Source organism: Eleginops maclovinus, chromosome 23, assembly GCF_036324505.1.
Source record: "Eleginops maclovinus isolate JMC-PN-2008 ecotype Puerto Natales chromosome 23, JC_Emac_rtc_rv5, whole genome shotgun sequence".
Taxonomy (NCBI): Eukaryota; Metazoa; Chordata; class Actinopteri; order Perciformes; family Eleginopidae; genus Eleginops; species Eleginops maclovinus.
In genome coordinates, this window is record NC_086371.1 from 5,867,062 (window position 1) to 5,893,133 (window position 26,072).

General features: G+C 40.3%; 2 protein-coding genes across 2 annotated transcripts in view; one reads left to right on the forward strand and one right to left on the reverse strand.

Moving 5' to 3' along the window:
* pdgfc (platelet derived growth factor c) overlaps positions 1-26,072 on the forward strand; it is a 77,098-nt gene that overhangs the window by 4,656 nt on the left and 46,370 nt on the right. The window lies entirely within an intron of this gene.
* glrbb (glycine receptor, beta b) lies at positions 386-25,764 on the reverse strand. Its single transcript, XM_063876899.1, has 11 exons — positions 25,675-25,764; positions 25,471-25,584; positions 22,804-22,942; positions 20,579-20,685; positions 19,179-19,246; positions 13,083-13,309; positions 11,686-11,768; positions 11,128-11,268; positions 9,092-9,244; positions 5,913-6,205; positions 386-3,205 (listed from the first exon to the last, which is right to left on the reverse strand). The coding sequence occupies exons 2-11, from the start codon at positions 25,484-25,486 to the stop codon at positions 2,909-2,911; spliced, it is 1,524 nt and encodes a 507-aa protein (XP_063732969.1). The 5' UTR covers positions 25,487-25,584; positions 25,675-25,764; the 3' UTR covers positions 386-2,908.

The window sequence follows — 26,072 nt, forward strand, 5'->3', positions numbered from 1 at the left end:
CCATAATAATTTATCTTTCCAACTCGATTAATATGACCCTGTTGTCATGACATAAGGTCAGCATCGATCTTGCTTCATTAAACCGCAGACAGATTTCATATGAGAAGTCTTGCAATGATAGTCAGGGGTCATCTTCTGAGCAGGTTTGCATGAATAATAGATGGCTGGTGATGGTTAATTAGGAGAGGTCACGCCTCGGTAGAAGTAACATCTGTGTTGTTGAGCGATGTGCGGTAAACAAGTCGGCAAAACAAAGGAAAAGATGCTGGAGATACATATCTTTTGAATATGATTGGAGTTAAAAGACATCCATCTCTCCAAAACACATGAGCAGTTCTTTATTAGACAGGCACAACAAAATTAAGATTGAGGGTTCCCAAGAGCAGTCTGAACCACTGCATGTTCTGTATGTCCATTGAGCTTCTCAACACTCAAATGTAATACACATTTAAATGTTGGCCATGAGGGTGGTGCAATAGGTCGTCCATTGTCAGTAGGTGTGTCTCTTTTAGTAATAAGTCACAAAGAAAATCATGTTAACGAGGATTCAATTGTGTTATGTTTTTAATCACAGGAAATGGTGAAAATGCATTTGATCATTTATTTTTCTCTGCGTGTAAATTTCACAAAACACATGGTCACAGCTCACTGGTGACCCATTTACACACGCTACAGGTGAGGGAAGTCAAACATTACATTTGTTGGAAAGGTGGCAGTGTCACATAACCATCTGAACAGGAACAGTGTTTTACATATCCATTTATCTTAAGAGCAAATCATAACGGGGATAATAAAATTCAATAAATACTTTCTCTCTATATATTTAGATTTTCTCTTCATATACATGCGTTTCTTTTAAACATGCAATGTAATTACAGTGTAATCATTTGAATTGAAGCTTGAATAAAATCTAGTAACTTATTAAACGTGCGGGCCGACTCCCGCTTGGCAAAGGTGAAAAAATTAAATAGCTATTTACAAATGCTCTTTTATAGATCTGTGCATATTCTGCCTAGTTCTTAAGCAATCAATCTTTTTGGATTTCACATCAGTTATATCTACAATCCTGTATTAGCCTTTCAATTACCATCATCAATAAATAAAGTTTCCAATACAAGATGCCTCATTTTAGGTAGAGAAAGATTGTTTTATACACAAACACTGATAGTCATCTATTTTATGTAAATATAAATGTACTAATAATACAGAAAAGTTTTTTTGTTGTAGATATATATTTTTTATGGTTAATATTCACATTTGTCTGAGTGCGTTTACATCATGCGCATCCTGGTTGTGACGTGGAGTTTCCCTGTTATCTGTTGAGCATGTAAACGTCATATCCCGGTTTCAGAAACCTGGATATGCTAGCTGGATTACTCAGATAGAAACCGAATATACCTAAGCTTTTTAACACTGTATCCACATTGTAAAAGATTGTTTCATAGTACAGACCATAGTGGGTGAGGTGAGAACACCTGCTGGCAGAGGATCAGAAACCTGGATACTCTAAAGATGTATACAGGGATACGAATAGGCAGGTTTTTTATGTTCTTTGTAAATCCCATATCCTGAATACAATAGAAAAAAACTGAAAAGCTGGGTAATGTGTAAACGCACTCAATGTTCACTTTGGAATAAAACTCTTTGAATGTAATCAGATCGTGAAAGGGGGGTGGATAATACAAGATACACCATATAGACAAACGCATTGGGACACTCCTCTAAATCAGTGAATTCCGGTATTTCATTCAGTCTCATGGCTACAGGTGTATGAAATCAAGCACCTAGCCATGTAGTCTGCCTTTACAAACATTTGTGAAGGAATGGGTCGTTCTAAGGAGCTCATTGAATTCGAACGTGGTCCTGTAATAGGATGCCACCGTTACAACAAGTCAGTTTGTGACATTTCTACTCTCCTAGATATTCCACAATCAACTATAAGTGGTATTAACAGCAACTCAGCCACAAAGTTACAGACAACGTAAAGTTACAGAGTGGGGTCACTGAGTGCTGAGGTGCATAGTGCGTACACATGGCCAAAGCTCTGCTGACTCAATAACTGCAGAGTTCCAATTCCAAACCAGCTCTGGCATTATCAGCACCAAAACTGTGCGCCAGGAACTTCATGGTATGAGTTTTCATGGGCGAGCAGCTGCTTACATCACCAAGCACAATGCCAAGTGTTGGATGGAGTGATGTAAAGCACGCCGCCAATGGACTCTGGAGCAGCGGAAATGTTATCTGTGGAGTGACGAATTACGCTTCTCTATGTGGCAGTCTGGGTTTGGTGAATGCCAGGAGAACGTTACATGCCTGACTGCATTGTGCCAACTGTAAAGTTTGGTGGAGGAGGGATAATGCTATGGGGTTGTTTTTCGTGGGGTTGGCCTGGGCCCCTTAGATCCAGTGAAGAGGATTCTTAATGCTTCATCTTATCAAGTCATTTTGGACAATTCTATGCATCCAACTTTATGGAAACAGTTTAGGGAAGGCCCTTTTCTGTTCCAGTATGACTGTGCCCCAGTGCACAAAGCAAGGTCCATAAGGGCATGGTTGGATGAGGTTGGTGAGGAAGAACTTGACTGGCCCGCTCAGAGCCCTGACCTCAACCCCATTGAACACCTTTTGGATGAACTAGAACGGAGATTGAGAGCCAGACCTTCTTATCCTACATCAGTGTCTGACCTCACAAATGCTCTTCTGGATAAATGGGCAAAAATTCCCACAGGCGCACTCCAGAATCTTGTAGAAAGCCTTCCCAGAAGAGAGGAAGCTGTTATAGCTGAAAAGGGGGGACCAACTTCGTATTAATGCCTAAGAATTTGGAAAGGGACACCATAAAAGCTCCTGTAGGTATAACGTGTAGGTGCCCCAACACTTTTGTCTATATAGCGTAGGTTGGAAATATTCACAAGTATACCGACCAGTAGACTACATTAAAGAAGAGGAAGGAGAAAGGGAAGAGGGCTCGGGCGTACAGGTCAACCCTCTTGGCAGCAGAGGGGATGACTGGTTTTGGGGGAGGAGGTTTCTTGTTGGACTTGGCCTGGCTTTTGGCGAGAGCAGTGGCGATATCGATGGGCTTCCCGTAGCAGTCAAAGTTTGACAGCTCAAAGTCCCGCGGGAGCGAGCCCACGATGCTGAAGTCGTTGGTCCGCAGATCTGATTTGGAAGTGCACACCTTCTTACAGCGAGTCTCTGCCACCTGGGTGCAGAGGAACAACACAAGGAAAAACAGAATTGATTATTACATTCTGCAGCGTTTCATATAAAATATATAAACCAAGATGAGATTAAAGTAATAATCTCAGGGCGCTGCCGGCGACCACTGAGGCAGTGGAACCAAACCAAAGTAGTTTACTACTGACCGAGTGAGCAGTAGACTGAGATTACTGCACTGAGAGCCATGCACTCGGACTTTCCCACAAAAAGTATCCATTCTGTTTATAGATATTGTATTTGTATTACAACCTGATCTGTGTCTGACTTCTGCTTTTGAGTTTGATTCCATAAACATTTAAGCAAACGTAGTATAAACCAAATGATTTTGCGCATCCATTTCAATCCATGCAAGGTTTTTTAAAATGTCCTCCTCATCGACTTCATTGGTTCCTCTCTTTTTTTCCTGTCTCGCTCCACCAGAGATATGTGTATCATTATACTGTGCACTGGGTGGAGAGATATATAGATGTATGTATATGTAAATGTGTTGAATACCACCACAACAGATGGCATGGACAGTTACTGCTGACTGGTATCTTTTGGAACCAGAGCCAAATGTCTATTTGCTTATTTTGTAGTCAAACTTCAGTCTTTCTGTGGAAAGAAGAAAAGTGTTTGGGAGTTGGCAACATCGGCAGACCACCCACAAACGACCTTGTGAACAACAGTTTTAATTTGTTTGTCTGACAAGATAGACAGATAGACTATAGACTTCCCATGCAATATCATATCTGGTGCATTTTGTCTTTACTAACTTCACAAATGATCGTGCAGAAAAAGAAATGGCACCTCTACAAACTAACAATTAAATGGTTAACTTTTTTGACCCATGATTGACTTAAAGGGCCCTTTTATGCTCATTTACAGGTTTCATATTTGTATTTTAGATAGATGTTTAGCCTTTGCAGAACATTTACATGCACAAAAGCTTATATAACACGCTACAGGAAAGAGGAACATAACAAAAAGCATAATAGGGCCTCTTTAAAACCAAAAGAAAGGTTGTGTGAATGTGTGAGTTATCTTGGACATAGCATCCAATCAGCAGATATGATTCATCTAAACTGTGAGGAAAATTGAAATGCTGCTGTTTATGATTATTTGACTCAATTGAAAACAGACTACACTTTGAAGACCCAGTAAAGTAGCTGTTTGATCCTAAGCTTGGACTCAAATCTGATAAATTAACTGTGATTTTAAGAGGGAAGAAATACTTTTGGAGCCACTATTGGATGTACTTTGTGTTTAACAATGCTGCCTAATATGGTTGCTTTCTCATCTTGAGCCTTGTAACTCCTCTACTCCCTCTGTGCTATCAGAGCGGACAACAAGGAAAAAAAGAACTGCAAGAGGATGCAGTTTAATGTCGTCCAACAAAAATCCTTTCATCAACTTCCCTGAAGGCCTGCGGGGTGAACAGGATCTAATCAGAATATGGATGCTAACTCACTGAAGTCATTAAGCTCATTAAAGCTTCATTATTTTGATTTGGTTTTGACAAGAAAATCTATTAAACCTCAATGGAATAATGTAATCCTCTCAAACCGAATGCGGTCCGTAGACTCGGAGGTAAATTAATTTCAATTAGGCGTACAATTGAAAGACCAATGCAACATACTGCACGCCTGATGTGCATGTGAGTGTCAGACGTTAGTCGTGATAGAGACGATGCCAACTTTTAATGACTGGGATTTCGTGTTTTGCATTTAGATAACATCTCTTTGCTTCACTGTTGCAAACCTGCCTGAGGATGTTTGATCGGGAATATGTTATTTCTCATTGTACTATTGCTGTAGGTTAAAGGTTGAACACAGATGAAAAAATGACACACTGCATACATGAAATGTGGGGTGATTGAACTACAGCATTAATACCAAGGAATCTTGTACGCTTATGGATTTGAACGTTATGCATAAAGGGCAGCCAAAGTTAAGTCAGAATTGCAAGAAGGAAACTACAATTTCACACTACCTTTTGGCTTTAGTCATACATCATTTTGAATTGTTTGTTTGGTTGTTTTCTTGGTGTGTTAGCTTCAACATAAAGCAAAGAAGTGAATATAAATGCATAAAAGATAATGTCAATATTATAATTACCATGTGGGTAGAATATTTGTCTTGATAGTGTCAAAAAATATTAATGAGCAGTGAAACTATTTGATTTGGGATATTTAGCAACTAGTTATAATAAAAAAGACACAGCATCATCTTACTGTGACGCTGTACATATGATATGTCACTGAGTCAGGAGACAAGCTGTTTACAGCTGAGTAAGTTGACTTTTGATAAAGACAAAATATACTTAATTACTATCTCTTTCTAAGATTTATTTTGTGACCTTTCCCATCATTTGAAGAGTGACAGTGAAGATCTATTCAGGAAACAAGAGGAAGTGAAAAGGGGACAACTACAAAGGACCCCAACCAGAATCTAACCAGTTATTGTTGCAGTTGCATATTAAGCCTGCCAATCAATACACCAACATTAACCCATTGGAAAAGTCCAACTTGTTGACCATAAAGTTTAAATATCAACTGACCTTTTGCCCTAAATAGATATTGTAAATGTTGTTTTGAATGGAGAAAGCTGAATTTGCTAGTTTCATGTGCACAGTATTTTGTAAGAGTGAAAAATATACACACGTACAAACATCTACACACACACTTCAGTTATCGAGGCGGTTTTACTGACTTGCAAGGTGCTGACATGCAGCGGCGTCCCTCCGGTCCCGTTGACCGTGTTGTTCTTGGCAGTGGGGCTCTTTCCCAGTGCCTTATCCTTCGCCGCCATCTTGGCCTTCTCAGCTTCGATGCGCTTCGGGCTGTTAAGCATCACTTGAACCACGGCATACTCCACCAGCGAGGCGAAACCAAACAGCAGGCAAGCGATGAGCCAGATGTCGATGGCCTTGACGTAGGACACTTTGGGCAGCTCAGAAGCCAGGGAGGTGCACTCGGAGGACAGAGAGAGCACCGAGAGGATGCCTTAATGAAGAAGAAGACAATTAACCTTGTCACTCAGTAAAGTCAAAGGAAGTTGGATGTGAAGTTGAAATTGTAATTTTTCTAATACTAATACATCTTGTATACTTTCTATAATCTCACTAGGCAGAAAGTTTCATATTCTCCTTCAGTTTTTGATATATTTTGCCAAAGAAATACTTATTTGGGGTCGATACCAATAGCTCTGGTTAAAAATATGACAGGGTATAACCATGATTGTCAACATACACCACAGACAAGAGACAGTCTGATGCATTTCCTTTCAAACCACTAAGTAATGGACAATTTAATCTCTGAATATGCAAAAAAAGCTGTCATAAAATATTCACATCCAGGCATTGTTTCTGTGAACATGAGTGCAATTAGAAATTCATGACCGTTCTTTTACCTCCTTTATTAGGACATCTGCAAGAGCTCCGACAGCCCCTAATAGCAGTAATTTGAAATTGTTTTTATCTCTGATAGCTAACAGGATTACAGGTTAGACATCCCCGCTGCACAGCAGCAACAGCAGAAATAATTACATCCACTCTCCTCGGATGGTATTATAACCACCAATGACGGCAATCATTGTTCCTGTAGTGATGCTTTAGAGAAATGATAAATACAATAGAAGGGCCGATTGGTTTTGCCTGCAGGTTTCATTATGGTCACTCATCAAGAGCGAGTTCATACAGGGTTCAAGATTTCTAATAAAGCTGTTCTAACCGCACTGGAACAAACCGTTAAAGAAAGTTTTGTCAGCCTGGAAGCCCACCTATTATCTATGATGAGAGAACATGAAAGCTAGCGATATACTACAATGGCTTTGTTTGTATTGTTCCCCAATGATACACAGCCTGTACACAATTAACCTGCACTTTATATCAGACAGAAAAACACATTTTAGATGCAATGGACAACCTTCTGCAGAAACAAAACCATGCTCTAACCATGAAAGCATAAAAACACACACTCAGTTAAATGAACACATATACACATACAAACGGAAACACACACACAGAAAAGAGCAATACATGAGTGCAGTCCCAAACCTTAATGTTGACTGACCTGGTCTGATCCCATTTAGAGAGAAGTCAGAGGAGGCTTCCAGGAGGAGTTGGGGGTGATGATGGGATGAGAGTGGTGATAAACAACTGGAGGGAGGGTGGAGAAATGGAGGAGTGGAGTGGGATAACAATGAATTATTTTTTCCATGCAGTGCTGCACACAGCGGTGTGAGGCTGTTTGTGGGTGACACTGACATATTAGACCATGTGAAATGAAAAGGAGTAGCTTGAAGTGGAATGGACATATTTCCAATAAACTGAAGCTTTGTCTATTTGATGATATTATTTTAAATGCTTCCCATTTTACCCTTTACCCAATACCCTGTTATGCTTTTTGTCAGGTTAATATTTGTATTTGTGCTTCTACTGTGACATGTTTCCATGCTTTAATGTTCAAAAAGCTATTTATTTTTCTCATACTGCCTGTGCTGCAGCTCCTCTTTTCCCCCTCTATCTGAAACCAGAGCCCAGTCTGCTCTGATTGGTTAGCTGGCCAGCTCTGTTGTGATTGGTCAACCGCTTAGAGATGTCTCACCCCTTATCGAGTACAATGTGTTGAAGCACTAGAGTCTTACTTCATGATGTTCAGGATTTTAACCATTGTATTTACATGAACATAATAGAGGGAATGCCCTAACAAGCATAATAGGTTCTCTTTTTTATCCGTCTACCCTTCTGAACAAACAAAGTGTTTAAACCTGGTTTGTGAGTTTTCCATCATGCAGGTGGCAGCTAAGACTTGCCCTCAGGCTGTGCCAACAACCAACACATTTAGCAAGAGGGACACCAGAGACATCTGATCTGCTTCTAGCTCTTGATTTATTCAGTGCATAAACAAGCACTAGCGGTGCCAAACCATTCCCATATCCTCTCGGGGTTCAGTTTAACGGTCTGGCTGGACCTTCCTCAGGTTGGACAGATTTGGTGCTTGTCCTCCTGAGCTTCAACACACCCCTTCATTAATTTTGGGTTAATGGGGATCAGGTGTGGCTCATTGGCCATCTGAGCGTTTCCGGCATGGTTCTCTGTCTCCTGAAGAACTCTTGTTACTGATTAATATAATGATTTACCAGCAACACACATGTCCTTGTAGATGTTCTCTTCTCCAAGTCATGTGCCTGCATATTTTAAGCTCGAGTTAAATAACGTGGACACAATTTACTAAATGTTGTTGCAATGTTGGCAGTTTAGATCTGTGTCAGAGTGTAACTGGGAAAGTGGCTGGCTCGAAAACTAAATCCAGTATGTTGATATTCCAGATTTTATGCATCTGCGTTATATGATGTGACCACTTACACACTGTAATCAAACCTATTAGCTTTGGGTTCTTTCCCACGACTAAAAATGAAGAGAATTTCTTTGCAAACCTGTAAAAATGAGCAGTTAGTACACCAAAGAGGGCTCAAATTACCATGTATTTATACCTACTCTGCTAAAAACCACTAACCTTGGGGTGGATCTGTCAATTAAACCTACATTCAGTGATTTATGACATAAAGAACAACACTGGGCCAATGTCACCATGCTTGATAGATAAAGTCCATCATGATGACAAAGTGATTGATGATGTCACAATGGAGAAGATTGAGGCTGTATTATCAAAAACATCTATATCCTACAGAGAGTTTCATTTGATTGTTCATTTTTATCTATGAATGTTTGTGTTTTCATGCCTAATTTACAATAATACCAGCCCCTCTTTGGATCTAATATCCAACTTTGCACTCTACTCTGATAAAGCAGCGCTGGGAATATTTACTCGTCGTGTGTATTGGTAAATGTCAGCGGAAGGTGGTGGAATTGATCAAATAATCCATACCCAAAGGCACCCTGGCAGCGCTCGCATCAGGGTTGATCCAGAAGGACAGCCAGGAGAGGACTACGATGAGCAGCGTGGGGGCGTAAACACCCATCATGTAGAAGCCAACCTGTCGCCGAAGGGTGAAGATAACCTCCACACAAGTGTAGTACCCTGCATGAGGAAGGAGATTATGGTCAAAAATGATATCAGGGAACTTCAGGGAAAAACACAGTTTGCAGAGGATAGTGGCAACACACAATAGGTAATAAAAACAACACAGACATTCAGCTTAAAGAGCCTTCATAAAATAAAAGCTGGAATGATTGTATTAGTTTTATTGTATGGTTTGTGCAGTGCGCTGAAATTCTCAATATCTCTTCGGATGGCTTTAATGGCTCATTTTGAGCAGGAAATGGGAACCCTTTAACCCCGAAATGAAGCAGGGAAGCAGGTGAGTGAAATGGCTCTATTCTGACTTGGTCTATTAAGCCTGTATTAGGCATTTAGAGGAAAGGTAGCAGCCAGGTTAAGTCCTTTATCTGATTTTACTTCTTTTTCCCCAGCAGAAAAGCGAAGCACAACTGTGTGCACCATTAGTAATAGAGGAAAATAAAGAGAAGTGAAAGGAACAGGTCAATGGGCAGGAGGACTTTAACATCATTTCAGCTAACTTTGTTAAAGCTAAGACCTGTTTGAGCACTCGGGGCATCACCCATGAAAAAAAAACACTGTTCCAATTCATAAAATGTCTGTTATGTAGGAGATTTGTCCTCTGTCATTTCACATTTTAGTGGATAGGAACATGGTCCCTTAATTTTAGAGTGTTGTGGTTAAAACACTGCATTCATTACCATTTGTAAAAGATCAATTCTAACAGATCCATCTCTTCTGGAAATGTGGTCTTCATTTGTCAGGTTTATTGCAGTATGGAATAAGCATCAATGCACTTCAGCCCTCCTATGGCAGCATTGTGTTCCTGCTTTTTGAGTCTGCTCGGCGGGTTCAATGGGACGATAGAGTGGATGGGCGGGAGTAATATTTAACTAGCCCGGGGATCTCTGTGTGAGCCTTATAAAGCATATAAGGGCTGCCTGTGTCGCAGAACAGGCTCGAACAACTCGTATACAGAGGAGATCTTTGTGTCTAGCCACGTTGCCATGGAAATCCGTTAAAAGGCTGAATCATTGCCAGCAGCGTGCCTCCCGAGTGCAAGAGCACTGAGGTCATACCCGCTCTGTTGGCTGATAGAGATTTTCCATTTCACCGCAAATGTTGTTATTTTTTTTTACTGACATTGGTCTGAATGTGGCACAGTACCAGGACCCTTTTATGTAGTTTTTCTTCCATTTTATTTTCTGAATACTTGCCCTGCCAGCATCCTGGGAAAAAAGGAGTGACATGTTGTAGTAGTCTGGGTATGTTCATTGTAGCTACCTACACCAAACATCCTGGAAACATCTTTGTAGACACATAACATTTAATGTAGTTTGACACTGCTTGTGCATACTGACAATCCAAGACAGTAAAGAGGAAACCAAAGGGTTGAGGTTGAAGGGTAAGTCCATTTGACTTCAGCTGTTCTCCTGAGTGAAATTTGTGGTGGTTATCAAAGAAAATGCATGTTACATGAGAAGAGAAATGCAGTTGACACCTTTTGTAAGACCTCAGGGATACACACGATGCATTTCAGGTAGTACCGCTTAATGTAAAACTACCTTTTGTGTGTTTACAGGAAAACTTATGGCTCTAAAATCTATATCAGTTTCAAAAGGTTTAAAGCTTCATATTGGGAGAAATGATTGGTAATGTCCAAAGTAAACTGAACTAAATTGATAACCTTGTTTGGTTTATAGACTTTGTGAATGATGGAAATGCTGTACTGGTTCAAAATATTTCACTTTGCTGTTAATTTAATCTGTAATATCAAAAGAGACCTAGCTACTTTTGCTCACTGCTGGTGGTATGTTGGAATGATTGAATCTACTTCTCTCACTAATAATCATTTTGTATACCATCCTGTTAAAAAATGTGTATATTTCCCACAAGGACAGTACCTGTTCCTGCGTAGAATTTAGTGCAGTTCCCATAGTCAATATCTTCTTGTCTGATGTCAAACTGTGGCAGAGCGATGGCGTCCATCTGCACCGGGTCTCCTGTCTGCCACATAAACTGCAGATCATCTGTGGTGTAGCCAACTGGATAGCAGAGATAGAAAGGCACACATAAATATGTACACAGTGGTTACACACATGCATCTGTACATATACAGCGCTCTATATGACCACAATATCTGATAAGATGTGAAGAAAAGTCTGAAACAGTTGTATACAATAGAGTACACAAACTTAATATAGATGCACAGACTGTCTCAGCAGGCGGGTCAGCCATTCGGGGGGAACGGCTTTGTAAACAAGATGCTATAACCACAGTCAAGCTCAATTAACTGTGAGACTTTCACATAAGCTTAAAATATGATGATTTATTCAAATTCTCACAGTGTTCGCCATGGAAATTGGCTTCTAAACACAAGCAAAAAGCTTTCATTTACTCCAAAACGACTTCTATTCCCAACTCATTAATGCTGCATTTTCCCAAAATTCGGTAAAACTCACAGCTTTCAAGTTGCATCTTACACCTCTGTGTGTCCATAGGGAACAAAGTCAGATCCAGCGGACAGGAAAGGGTGACAGACAACCTGAAAAGAGATAAAGATGATAATATTTTCAAGTTTTTGCTGCGCTTTGATGCTCAGTTTAATCCTCCTTCCTTGTTTGTATAACACTAGTATTGTCTTAAAGTTTCCTAGGATTTCAAACTTCACCCTTATTGTGCTTTTGCATAAACAACATTTGTTACCCTTAAAATGATCGGCAACTTCACAAGGATTATACAATGTTTAGTTCAAATTATATTCAACACTCATCATCTTTTTATAAATTCACTCTTCGAGCCCAAAGCCTTAATGATTCTTTATCCAGAAGGAACACAAAAACAAAACACAGAGTCTATGCAAATATGCTAAACAAACCTTCCCTAACTGATTCAGATGCAACACTAAAATAATCAATGATAATTCGCCGGGCATTAAGCAAACACATGATCAATTCTTAATCACCACATTAAAGTCTCAAGGTAAGAGTCATCTCAAGCAAGTCTAGCATACACGTACAGCATTTGGCAAGCTTTTCACTTAGTCTGATTACAGTATATTGCTATTTAGTTATACCGTGCATTGATTTAGCTTGACATCGTGTTTATGGCCAATAGTTTTTGCTTTGAGTGGGGTGCTATTTAGGTTATTCCTAACCAATAAGTCCTGAGTGGCACATCCATTCTTTTTATTTCTCTAAGTGGACTTTCACTACAGTTGTGAATGTGTGTATGTCATCCACATTTACCCAGTCATTTTCATAACCCTAAGCCATGTAGGAAGAGGACATTCTTGATCCCCAAATTTAAGCTGATTTAGTCAGTTATTTCTTAGTAAATAGCTCATCAATGGCCACATAACCAGGCCATAGAAAATGCCAGACATATTGCAAACGTCTGAGATGTGGGTGTCAATTGACATTTCTGGAAACGTTCTGACTGCAAATGGAATGAAAAGCTGAAGTTCAATTCAAAGAGATTTTAAGATGAAGCCAGTAAGCATCAAACACATAAAATCACATTTTACTTACATTTTTTCTGAGGGTGGAGACCTCTCTGTTTCAAACTGATTCGTTCTGAGATATCAGTGAAAGGAAGACCTAATTTGTACAGTTACTGCTAAGTTTTCTTATTCGATGCCACATACAGGTGCATGATTTTTAACCACCTAGAGGTCATTTGACATTTTTCTGAAACTCAAATTGGAGTATATTTAGTATTAAGCATTGCAAATATTACATAACGAGCTGAGATATAGGTCTCCTGTTATCTTTGGATGGTATGTCCCTTAAGTGTTGCCTTCAATCTGCATCACATTTATCAGGAAAGACGAGGACAAAGCCTATTGAATATCCATTACCTCATACTGATGAGGACGTCTCCGTTACGGAAAATGAAAAGGAGAAGGTTCTCCTGGGTAACGTCGTGGAAGTTGGCGCTCTTCTCGTTAGCGAAGAACAGGTCAGGTTTCCACAGACATTTGAACATTGTGGGATCAACGGTGAGGGAATCAGCCTTGAAGTCCTGAGGTAGCTTCAGTCTGGGGTCGTTCCAGCGCTGCCGCAGGAAGATGTTGACTCTGTAATCCTGTTGGGTGTGACAACAAAACAAAGTATGGTGTTAATAGGACACTATAGGACACAATTTGGGTGCGTTTAAAGGAATTATTGACCTGTTTTTTTTTATATAACAAAATCCATGCTAGTTTGTTTTTTGTAAGGAGAATTCCCAGATGGACAACAAAACAGCCACTTATTTTTATGACCATTGAGTCCCCTTTCCATAATACTGCAAGGCATGTCTTGAAAAGTCTAAAAACATTTATTTTGATAAATAATGGTTTGTCTTTTTCTACACTGCCTTTTGAGAACATTTATTTTTTACAGGAAACTGCAGTTCCACGTTTTTAATAGGTTATATTTCTCTACTTTCATTAAGTCTTAGCAGTATTTTCTCAAAGCAAACTCCTCAGCAGACCACTGGAAACATGCACAGTGAGATTTTACAGCTGCAGTGAAAACTTTCAACTCACAGAAAACACAGTCCAAGGGTCAAATGTTATCAATACAACAACATGTGTTGCAGAAAGGGCCTCATTAGAAAGCTTATTAGGCAAACGTCCACATTGGTGGGAAAGTATCACTGAGAGAAGCTTTGGGAGGTTTCAGTTTTTTTGGTTCCTGCTTTGATGGCGTGCTTCAAGCTGTTCTGGGACCAGGTGTTAGGGAGGACCATAATACTGAGTGTGAAGATGGATGACATGTCAAATAAACCTGCCAAAATACCAGCTGTATGAGTGTGTGGGTGTGTGTGTGTCCATGGGTCAAACATGTGCTTCTACCTTCCATTCTTTTCCAATTTTTGTTTTTAATATCAGTTTCGTCTTTTCATGCAGCTGCTCATGTGGAGTCCACTAAAAGCCAAACTTTAGCATTGTTCCATAGTTTGTACCCAGGTGTTTTTACATTAAAAATCATATATTTTCTCACACAATGAGAGCACAGAACATTGTAGGCGTTCATGAAATCCTCAGCAGAGCTCACAGTGTCCCAAGATAACATTCACATGAGAATGTTTAACCAACTAAATAAATTTCAATTGGATTTAAAGACAAAATCAAGCAATGTACTCTGCCCGTCCAAAAGAAAGGTCACAAGCCTGTGGAGGGGGGCGGGGGGCGGGGGGTGGGGGCAGTGCTATGATCTGGGGTCGCTGCAGTTGATCTGCTCTAGGTTCAGCAACGTGCCCAAAGAATGAGGTCAGCTGACTCCCTGAATACACTGAATGACCATGTTATTCCATCAATGGATTTTTTCTCCCCTGATGGCACGGGCATGTTCCAAGATGACAATGCCAGGATCCATCGGGCTCAGATTGTGAAAGAGTGGTTCAGGGAGCATGAGACATCATTTTCACACATGGATTGGCCACCACAGAGTCCAGACCTGAAGCCGATTGAGAATCTTTGGGATGTGCTGGAGAAGACTTTGCGCAGTGGTCCGATTCTCCCGTCATCAATACAAGATCTTGGCAAAAAGTGAATGCAAGATAGAAGTAAATGTTGTGACATTGCAGAAGCTTGTGGAAACGATGCCAAAGCGAATGTGTGCCATAATGAAAGCTAAAGGCGGTTCAACGAATATTAGTGACCTTTTTTTGGGCCAGGCAGTGTATGTTTAAATATTGCTAAAAAAAATCCTACTTACATAACATGGTGTTTACTTATTTTGGGAAAATCATTATAAAGTCAAACTTAAGTCAATCAGAGCCAGCATTCTTTAAACAAGCAAACAAAAGATTGTATTGTTGAAATTGTTAGTTGTTTGTAAGAACTTTTAGAAATCTGATCCTGTTGTTTCCTGACAGGTGTGTTTGGATAACATGTCCTGCAATTCCAACTTTGGCCACCATGACGGAAAGCATCCAAACCCTCTCTGACGGTTGCTTTAAACTCAGTGATCCTTTTACTTACTTCATGTTTTTGGCGCTGTGTGGGAAATGAAGCCCCAATAAGGCCCCTCTGTTTGATCTTAACTCTGTCAACATGTTGTGCCTCACCAACTAAGTTAAGTTTATCTTGGCTGCAGTTTTGCAACACATAATTTTTTGCTCTTTCAGGTGTTCGTCCATGTTTTCTTTTGCCTCTCTGCAAAACCTCTGGGAGACACCTGTCTCGATTTCAACACATGTTTCCTAGTAGCTGGGAGTGATTCTCCTTTTTCTGCTTCTATTTTGGAATTGCACAGGCTAGTATTTCTGATTAAATATGTGTAAAGTCCTTGCTGCCAAATATTTTTGTCAAGCCAGATCAAGTGAGCAGAGAACCTTTGGATGTGTTTTTGAAGGTTTCTCTGAAGGTTTTTTGTAAACATTATGTTCACCCTTTTCCTGGCGAAACATATTCCAAATGAAAGCTGTTTAAGATTACAGCCAGGTTTGACGGTGTGAGAAACTGTCAAACCAAAAATGTGCTTTTATAGGTCATCTGTTCTTGAAGAAAGGACATTCTTATGATATTTATTAGCATTATGGTACCTTTATCTCTGGTTTATTATCCTCATAAATACTGGACTGAACTAACTCACAACTTGCTTATTTTTTCTCACTTTTAGAGAACATTGCACAATAAAACCTGGACCAAACCAGCACAGACACCAATTTATGTTTCTACAGATGTTTGTGTGGTTGGAAAAAAACAATATCTCTTCCAATAAATTAGTCCCAGCATCTTGAAAGTGTTGAGCAAGTTATTAACCTTAAATTAAATGTCATTGTGTTTACATCGAGGATACGCAGTGTCTACACAATTTGTTTTCCTGGCAAAAATGCAACAAATTAAGATCGATCGCTGTCATTTGTTGTGGTACATGCTGATGCACGAAGCTTGAGTCATACATCAAATGAAAGGGTTTCTTTCTCTGTGGTATACACAATATAAGAAGTCAGGAACTATTTCAAAAAACTCAGCAAACACCATTTTATACACAAAAGGCTTCGGATGGTTTACAAATTCAGCTATTACCCAGAATTTGCTTTATATTCTTGCCAGTAAACATTTGTAAGAGAAGGAGCAGTGGTCACATTGTTGATATCTCATTTTTTATAGCCAACTGTGATTCTATACAACCCAATTTTACAATCTAATGTTCAACTAGTCCTCGAGAGACTGCACAAATAGCCACTGCCAGCTTCGATAGAGACCCAGGCCAATTCCCACACCTTAGCCTTTCTGAAAACCAGACAAGGAAATATATCTTCCCTCTGGCTCACTATCAAGGCGCCTGTACAGCATTCAGTTTTAGAGAGATTTAACATAACCGCTCGATGTAATCAACAAGGATAAATCAAATTGAGAAGCAGTTAAAAAACACAGAGCTACAATTTATTTCAAAGCTCCACATTGGTCATCCTCTCCTGGTGATTACCATCAAGAAGAGAATAGATGTGTTAACAGTGTACAGTGGATGTGAGGTGGTGTTTGGCATCGGGAGGTGTAAATGAGAGAGGGTTTCTTGAGATCAGGTACCCCACAGAGTGATAGATTGAGGGGGAGAGGTGACCAGCTGTAACTTCCCTCTCCTCCAGGATTCATTTTGAACTTTGCTCACTTTCATTTTCCTTCTGTCTTTTGATGGGCGTGTAGTGGAAAAGAGGGAAGACAGATTTTACATCTGGGAGTCCCTAACCTCTGTTTTCTGTCTCAGTTTCAGGTCTTACTTGTTCATCTAATTCCCATCTCTTTACTTTTCTCATGGGTTCTTTTCCCCTCAATTCCTCCCCCTCCAGCAACCTTCACTTTTCTTTGTCTTGCTTTTTTCTTTTCAATTTCCTCAATCCTTTCTGTTATTTTTCTTCCCTTTATCATATTTGGTCTCCTACTGTCTGGTCTAGTTAATTCTCTGTTCTTCTTAGCTTTCTTATTTCTGTTTGCCCTTCTTCTGATATCTGTCACTGTCTTTCACTTTCTGTCCACTATTTTGTTTGCCTTCTCAGCTCTTTTCCACCTTTTTATTCTTCCTGTTTCTTCCTATTCATTTGTGCTCTTTATTCCTTATTGCCCATCACTGTCCTCCATTTCCCTCTTTATTGTTTCCACCTATATTGACTCTTCTTTAAATAACTTTGGACCCTCATGTTTTACTTGTAATTTTACTATTTTTCAGCATAGTTATGTTATTAGTCCCTGTGTTAAACCATCCACTAGAATATTTTACAAGCGGACACACTCTACTGATCTGCAGCCAAAGGAAATCAGTCCAGAGTAAATGTCCATGCAGCTCAATTTCAGTATATAAGATCTAAGGCTTTTCTCAGTGTCACTCTTCATTAAATGCAGTTGGAGAACACTGATCATTGCTTTGGATTGAGACAAAGTCCAGACCTGCTGCAGGACTCTTAGAGCAAAGATCTAAAATGTACTCTATCTGCTCCTGGGAAGCCTGAGGTTGGCATTTGAGCTGATGTGTTAAAAAGGTTGGGGGGCAGCATGTCTTGACAGTCTTTAGGACTTGTTCGCTGAGCTATTTTGTTTGAGGAGAATGTTACTTGTGTTTGCTCTATATCACAACGTGTAGTCCCCTCTATCTGTGCCATTGATTAAACAGTGCCAGTAAAATAACATTGTTAATTAAATGGAACTAGCTAGCAGCAACGCATCTGACAGCAGTGTGATAGCTTCTGCAAACACATCTAGTTATCGCTTCATTTCAAATGTAAGTTCAGTTGTTCAGTTCAGTGTCCATTTAAAGAAAAACATTTTGCTCTCATTAAAAATCAATATTTCAGGCTCAGATTTTTAATTCATCATAACCACTCTTTGTATTTATAGGTTTCAGAAGTATCTGAATTAGTTGTGCAAGAAAGCAGGCTTGTTTTATTGCTTAATTACTGCTCAATTACTCGTCTGTAATGCCTGTCTTCGTTTGGAACAAAACTCTCCACATTACATCCTGTAAATCTACCCTGTATAAAGGGTTTCATGAGACAGAATTAAGTCCAACATTGGATTTTGTCACACAGCACTGCATTAATTTCAATTATCATGACCCATTATTCAACATATTTACTGAGCTAGAGACACTCTATGGTTATTGACTCCTCCCAACCACTTCAAATTAAAACACATCCTTAAGCTGGGCTCATTAGAAAACCTTCAGGAATTTTCCCTTTATTGTTTCCTATTTTATCAAGATTCGACCCAGTGCCATCCTCGAGTTTAATCTGCTCACTGGCATTTATACTGCACTTCTTTATCAGCAGTTAAGCCATCAGATAAATTGGGCATGAAAACCCCAGTCTGGATAATGACTAAGTGCTAAATGGTCGGATACTGTCTAGAAAACATGCTCATGCATCCGTTTTAAAACTTGTGGGAAGAGGCGGTTTGGAAGCTCTGATTCACTGCATCTAATCTGCAGAAGTATTGATTATCAATACTGTTAAGCTGAAGTGGAATAGAGTGCAGCAGTAATGAGTACAGAGAAGACTTAGCATTTTACCACGTCCGGTTCCCTCGTCTCGAAGACCATGTTTTTTAATCGTGTTTGTGGTTAAAAGCCCTAAAGAACATCTGCTGTTAAGACAAGTTTACCAGATGTTCACGTTTCGTTCTACATCATATAACATGTCAGGAATACTCCATTGAATCTTCTAGTGTCATAAAATGGCCATTGCGAACAAGCAAACTTAACGTCATCCCATGACACGGGTCTACCTTTAGCTCAGCGGTGTTGACACCCAGCCATGCGATCCTGATGTAGGATTAGGGTTGTATGTGGAGATAAAAAGTGTGTGTTGGCCACAAAGCATTGGGATTCTTCCATTGGATTTCAGCAGACTGAAATCCAATGGAAGAATCCCAATGCTTTTTGTTGAGGGACCACCTTTGATGTTAACTTCCGGGTCTACCTACAGAAGTACGTCATCACTGCACCGCTCTATTGAAGTGGTCTCTTACCATGGTCGTTTCTTGGATGGAGCCAAAACTGTTGATGAAGATGTTCACTCTGTCCTCCACTGGAATTCCTGGATTTAGTAAAAGGAAAAAAGAAGTTATTGTAGAAAGAGGGTTGTTAGGTTTTATAGCTGCTTTGCAACAAGAGCAAGATACCTCTGTGGCTTGTAGCTCACAATAAATGTCAGCATGCTTTGTAAAACCCTTTAAGTCTTTATTTCTATATATATAACATGGGTGATTCAACTGATTGTGTTATGGATCAAGATTTGTGCAAGACTTCATCACCTTTATAAATGAATAAACTTTTAATCCTCTCTGCTACACTAATGCTGTTACTCACCTCTTTCTCCACCTTTAGCAAAAACTCATAAAACCCTAAGTGAAATCAGTGCTGCTCACCCTGCTTTGAATACATGATTTCCTTTGAGGTGTTTACTGGAGGCTTAGCAGTTTTATATGATAAGTTAAATCAAGCAATTCACAACTTTAATGTGCATAATACAGAGGAGTCATACAGCTCTTCCATGCATTAATGCAACCAACAAATATTCAACTAACATTTCTGGTGTTTGGTTAAAATTCTATAGGGACTATGAAATCAGCTCAGCGTTGTAAAGGCCTGCGGAAAGTTATTCACAAGGCGCAGTGTAGGATGTAATTTCAGAGATTATGACATGGATGTTAATGGACGGAGAGCTTTTTAGCCCACCCTGAAATCAAGAGCAGATGTTTGGCTGCTGGACCGGTCCCAGGCATTCAGAGAGGGAGTGGATTCTGTTCACAACACATCAGACAGTTAGTCCCAGATATCGCTTTTGCTGCCAAGTGCCAGAGGATGGAAACTACCTGAAGACTGGTTAGACCATCAGTCAGACCCAGAGGTCGTCAATCTCCTCTTTGTTATTTTTATGGCTCTCTCTGTGAGGCTGAAGCCTGGTACCATGTGACATTTACAATGTACTGTACACACACTGTAAAGATGGACACTTGGTGGACAGTAAAGAACGAAATAACCGGGGCAGATCCAGAGACTTGAGAACTAGAGAATAGAGAATAAACAAACTTCATGTTGTTGTTTTGTCAATTGAGGAACATCTTAAAGGGGTTGTATTATGCTAGTGCACAAAGACCTGTATAACACACTATAGAAAAGGAAAACCCCAAAAAGCATAATAGGGCACCATTGCAAGTGTATGCAAGTGTACATCTGACAGGATATTAAATGTAATTAATGTCTAATGCACGGTTCATGCAGATACCTGTCCCTGCTCCAAGTTCATGAAAGAAATCTGTAGATACAGATTTCTAGTAAAGTGGTCTCTTTAATTAGCATGACGGCACTGCAGCAAAAAGGTAAATTAGGAATAGACAGAGACAGATTGAGAGGAAAGGAGACTTGCCTTTGAAGTTGGGCCGTATTCTGGGATCATAGGTGATCAGTAACCTGTTCAAGATGTTACTGGTTGTATTTTCAGGAACTCGTGCCAGATCCTCAGGTGACAGCTCTCTGCAAGCAAAAAAGAAGAGAGGGAACTGCAAGCACGATTACATTAGCAGGTCAAATTTTTGGCAGATGAACAATGCAGATGCAAAGCACACCCACTTCTGCTCTGCATACTGTTCACATGAGAGTGGTATACCAGTTAGGGAAGAAATGTGCCTTCAACATTTGGACCATGAAGACAATGTTGACTGGGAATGTAGTGCACTGTAGTGACACTGAACCTTGAAGGACTTTATCGTAACAGTTGTTCAAGTGTCAAGATATCCAGGCGGTGGCTGGAGCTACGTTGGCCTTAAGTTAACATAAAAACTGAAAAAGAAGTACTGTCAAGAGCCAGTGTTGTTTGTCCGATCTCAGCTATTGAATAAACCTCAGGGTGCAACCATGCAAACACCCGCCATCCCTATGTAGACGGAAACAAAAAGATTCCGAAATATGATTTTCCATTTACGCTCATAGATCCCCTAACAGTCTACAAACCAGTCTTTTTTTCGATGATCATGCCATGTGGGTGGCAGGAAGTATACATAACATGTCAAGACAAACAAGATATTGTTTCTGTATTTTCACTTTATATTGAAACCAAAAATGAAAGTTTCCCTTTGAACCATTTAGCGAAATACCCAAAACAGCCATCTGCTTACAATTGTCACCATAACATAAAGGGGTAACTTTCAAAGACGTTCGGTCAAACATCATTTGTTGACTGATGAAAAAACAATAGGAGAGAGGAGGGGAAAGGGGAGAACAGGATCTGGCATGAGAGAAAGGAGAAAAAGAAAGCCTCCTTGTGGGTGGCAATGATTCTCCTGCCAAAGAATTTCCCCTTCTCAAAGCACTTTACATATTATTATGTAAACCTTATCATGCACAGAGGATGAGTTAAAGTGCTCCACAGGAATGCGGTGCAGCATGTGTATGTTATGCGGTTCTTCTGATCAAAGTGAAACACATAATTCCCATCCACTAAACCTCTTTTTCTCCTTTTTAACAGACCCTTCTGACAACCTCGAGCACAACAGCTAAACTGGAACCAAGTGGTTCCCTTGATCCACAAAGGCATCCGCAGCACTAAACTCGAAAATATGTCATACAGCTTACACTTGCCAATACTGGGACTACATCAAACAGTTTCTCCCTCATCTCAAAACTTTCACTGTCGAGCCATTTGTTACCATTTAAGGAAGTAAGGGGTGCAGCTCTCCCCAGCATAGAAGTGATGGACAATCCAAAAGGCATGTTAGGACATGTCTAAGTTCATTCTGTTGTTGGACATAGACAATTTAGCCTTTAAGTGAATCCATGACCTGAAAATGTTCCTTTTCATTCATCACTTTCTTCAAGAGGTGCTATGTATGCTACCGGTCAGCTGTAGACGGTCAGGAGGGAATAAACAAGTGCTTAGCAAGTATCCGAGGTAGCATCCTTTACACCCTTAACACGTTACAATTAAATATGTTTTGGGTAATGGTACATTTGTAAATGCACCGAAAACACATTGAAGACATGTTTTGATGTGATCAGAAAGAAACAAAACACCTCCATAGGCGTTGTGAACACATTAAACACAAGTAAACACAATAGCTTTATCGATTCACAGACAACGACTACATGGCATGGCAATCTCATTCGTACTGCTGTCCGATCTCAATCAGACCCAATGTGGCCACTGGAATCACAAATGAATACCAGGTGTAAATGTTATCAGGTGAAATCTTAATACAATCAGGACACATTTAATGTAATGTATAAAGAGGGTCAGTGTTGTACTGTAGTATTCTAACACAGCATGCCTTTGGAGGATTTGGTGTAGCTTTCCCGGATGCCCATCAGTAATTGTTGACTCTTGCATTTTCATTTAACACTTGAATAGTTCTGCAGTGAAGCAGCTGACAAGCTCTTGTCAATCATGACTGAGGGGAAAAGACTAGAGAGGAAATTCTATCAAGGGTCAAAAAGTGGAAGTATGCTTTAACTCAAGGCAAAATAGGCACCTAAAAAGGTCACTCAAGGGGAACTCCTCCAGTTGGTCAATTCAGTGTCTTTGTCACTGGGCGTATACACGTCATGATGGCTACATGATGAACATTATGTTGTCATTTGACACCTCCTGGTACTTACGATGGACAAAAAACTTGCTTCCCCTTTTTCTTTCCCTTCTTCGCTCCTTTTTCTTTGGCATATCCTCCCTCTAGACATAGAGAGAGCACCAGGAGGAAGATGGCGAGCGTCTTAATGCCCATACTGGTGAACGATGAGCCTGTGGAGGAAAAAGCAAACAGTTGAGAGGAAGGCCCAGCATTTAAATTACTCGGGCTTAATGCTGTGCAATTTAATAACCCACACTGAATTGCCTACTGTCACACTCAACACATCTTGTTTGCAGACAGGAGACTACTGTAGGTGGTTGCTTAAGCTTTGCCATCTGCAGAAGTACAAATGCTTTGTCTATCTTCTGTGATTATCTCCCTGCATTCCTGACATGATGTGTTCCCATTTCCTCAGGATTCATTGCACACACAGTATATGTCTGAAATGTAAATGTATCAACCCCACATCAAGTTGTGCAAGTTTAAACATAAATCCAATCATTGGAGGATTGTACTTTTCATTCAGGTCTCGTAAGGTGAATGCGACCCTGGAATCTCCTGTACTTTACTCTACAATCTGCAGATAAATCTCCCGAATGCCGTCAGTGCCAGAGTTGTTTATCACACTCTTTATGGACATTATAATTTGGTCTGATCTATAGTAGTGGAGTTGTTATAGCTCAATCCTTTCTCCCACAACATAAGCACAAATGTAGGAGATAGCACAGTCCTGTGTGTTTGCCATAAATACTATATTTAGTAGGATACCCAAATCCAGGTCTAACAGTACTATGCATGTCTAAATGCTCACTTAAACGCAGAGGCAGCACACGTTTGTAATTCTTGATAGGGGCCATTAATCACCGGGCAGCTATAGTACCTGTGCATTTCATTCCCCATTAGGGAACCAGTGCCCTTTCACTGCATTGGGACACTAAGAGCAACAGCTACTGCCTCATCCCCACACTGTCAGCAAGACTGTATATTAACCGGGAGCAGTTTATTGTCTAGACAGATAAACTCTCCGTCACTGCCTTGGCCCAGTAACACCGAGACTGTTCCTCGACTGCAGATCGATCATCATCTTCTCCAGTGAATATGGGTTCCACTGCTCTGAGTCTGTTCAGCAAGTATAATCCTGAAAAACAGTGGCTAACATATATCAAATCTGCCCCAGACATATCCACATATACATGGAAACCAACTCATTTCTGAGAAACCATTTCTTGTGTGACCTCGATTTCTATGTCCCATCTTCCGTGTAACATTTCTCTACATGACAAGTCCCATCCCAGAGCATTTACTCCAGCCTCCCTGACACAAACAAAATATGACCACTTGCATGAAGATACAGCATATAATGTTTCCCTACTCTTTGGCTTGTAACCCTTTATAAGCCAAGCCTACATCACAATTTACTTGTGTCTGGAAGATCAGATTAACCGAGGGATGGCATTCCTTTTTGTACATTCTTTTGAATTGTAATTCTTTTCTTAAAATGATGTGTATTCAACAACTAAAACACCTTTTTTTTGAGAATGAAGTCACAAGAAATGACTTTACCGACCTTAACCGGTCTCCTGTAACCCTTCATAAGGATGTTGTGTCCCTCGATTGAACTTTGTTATAGTTTGAAAACAAGATCATTTTGTTGCTTCTTCTCCTGTCTTATATTACATCTCATATAGTTGTGAGGAGTTGTAGTAGCACTGTATTTGTCTTTGCCCTGATTCATTCAGTTATGATAATGTGTTTTAATACGTAAAATATTAAAAGACACATTCATTGCAATTGTATAGAAAAAGTACAACAACTCCTCTCCCAAACATTACTCATATACGAAGGTAGGCAGTTTTCTGGAGTTGTGTCCAATACACACTCATGCTGAACTGTTCCCTGTGCAGGGAAATGTGAGTTCAGCAGGCACAGGGTCAATATATTGACCTTGGCAATACCTGACTCAACTGTGCCACCACTGAGAAATATCACCCTTGCTGTGATTTTCTACTGGCAATGTTGAAACTGCTGAGGCTTTGTCATAAAGCGGCTGACAGTGACTCAAGCAGCCTTACATGGTCTGCCCCTCGGGTCCAAGGTCAAGAAGCGAAACTGCTCTGCAAATAATCATTTCCACAGACTATGTATCATAACCAGGTCATACTATAAAAATAAATAATGTCGAAGAATTAGTATATTTAGGTCAATGAGTGACTGATTATGAATACTATTATACCCTATACAATAAAACCATGTGGTGTAAGTAGTATTTTACATTTTGATTTTTGATAATGCACTTCAAGGGGAAATCTGTTATTATCTGTCTCCAAGCTGATGGACAGGAAAGGCCTGTGCTATGCATATCTAAACTGTAAGATGCAACCAATATTAAACAGCCATTATCAATCTACCCGGGCTCTCACAACCTGTGGCTGCTGGTCGCTTTGGACCTCCTCGGAACAAGAAGAAAGAAAGTAACACCGAATGACACGAGCGCACAGCCTGAGCGTCAGGAGAGCAGAGGCACGCGAGAAAAACACAGCGAGCCGCGACCACCATGACTGTGGGGAGGGGGGGGATGCAGGAAGAAGACGCCAGCATATATGAACGCGAGCATACGATAACACGTCAAATTAGCGCACTTTACGGACAAAAAACAACAACACGAAAGTCACAAATCATGCCATGCACGTCCACTCACCGTGTGGATTTGTCATCTGTCAATTCCTTAGTAAACTGGAGCAAGTAAAGCTGACAGCAAACAGTCGTTAACAGAGCCTTCCAGACCAGTCGCTCTCTTTCCCATTCTGTTATCCTGCTCAGGGAAATTTCTAGAATTGATTTGTTGGGAAAGTTACATCTCGGCAAATTGCCAATTTTTTTTTTTTATTTACTTATCCCTCACCGCGCCCGGTTTGTTGTTATTTTGGAATCAGTGTGTATATGGCGACTGCCCTTTCGCCTCAGCACGGGAAGCCCAAGATGGAGGCTTGCGTGGTACCTGTCATGCAACATGCGCAGTAGCGGCTGCACAGAGCCGGAGAGCATCATCAGTCCTCCCATCATCAGCACCACGGACAGCCGCTCTCCGCCTCCACAGACGCTGATAAACGCTCAGACGTGACGTGGAGGCAGGGAAAAGAGGAATGCTCTCATTCACGTGATGGACGCAAACGCCTCACTATTTATGGCAGTGTGGTATTTAGAGGCAGATGGACGTGAACAGTGGAGGCTAAATAGACCATAAAGTAGAGAGAGAAAGAGAGACAGACTGCAATCTGAGGATGCAATTTACTCCAAGCG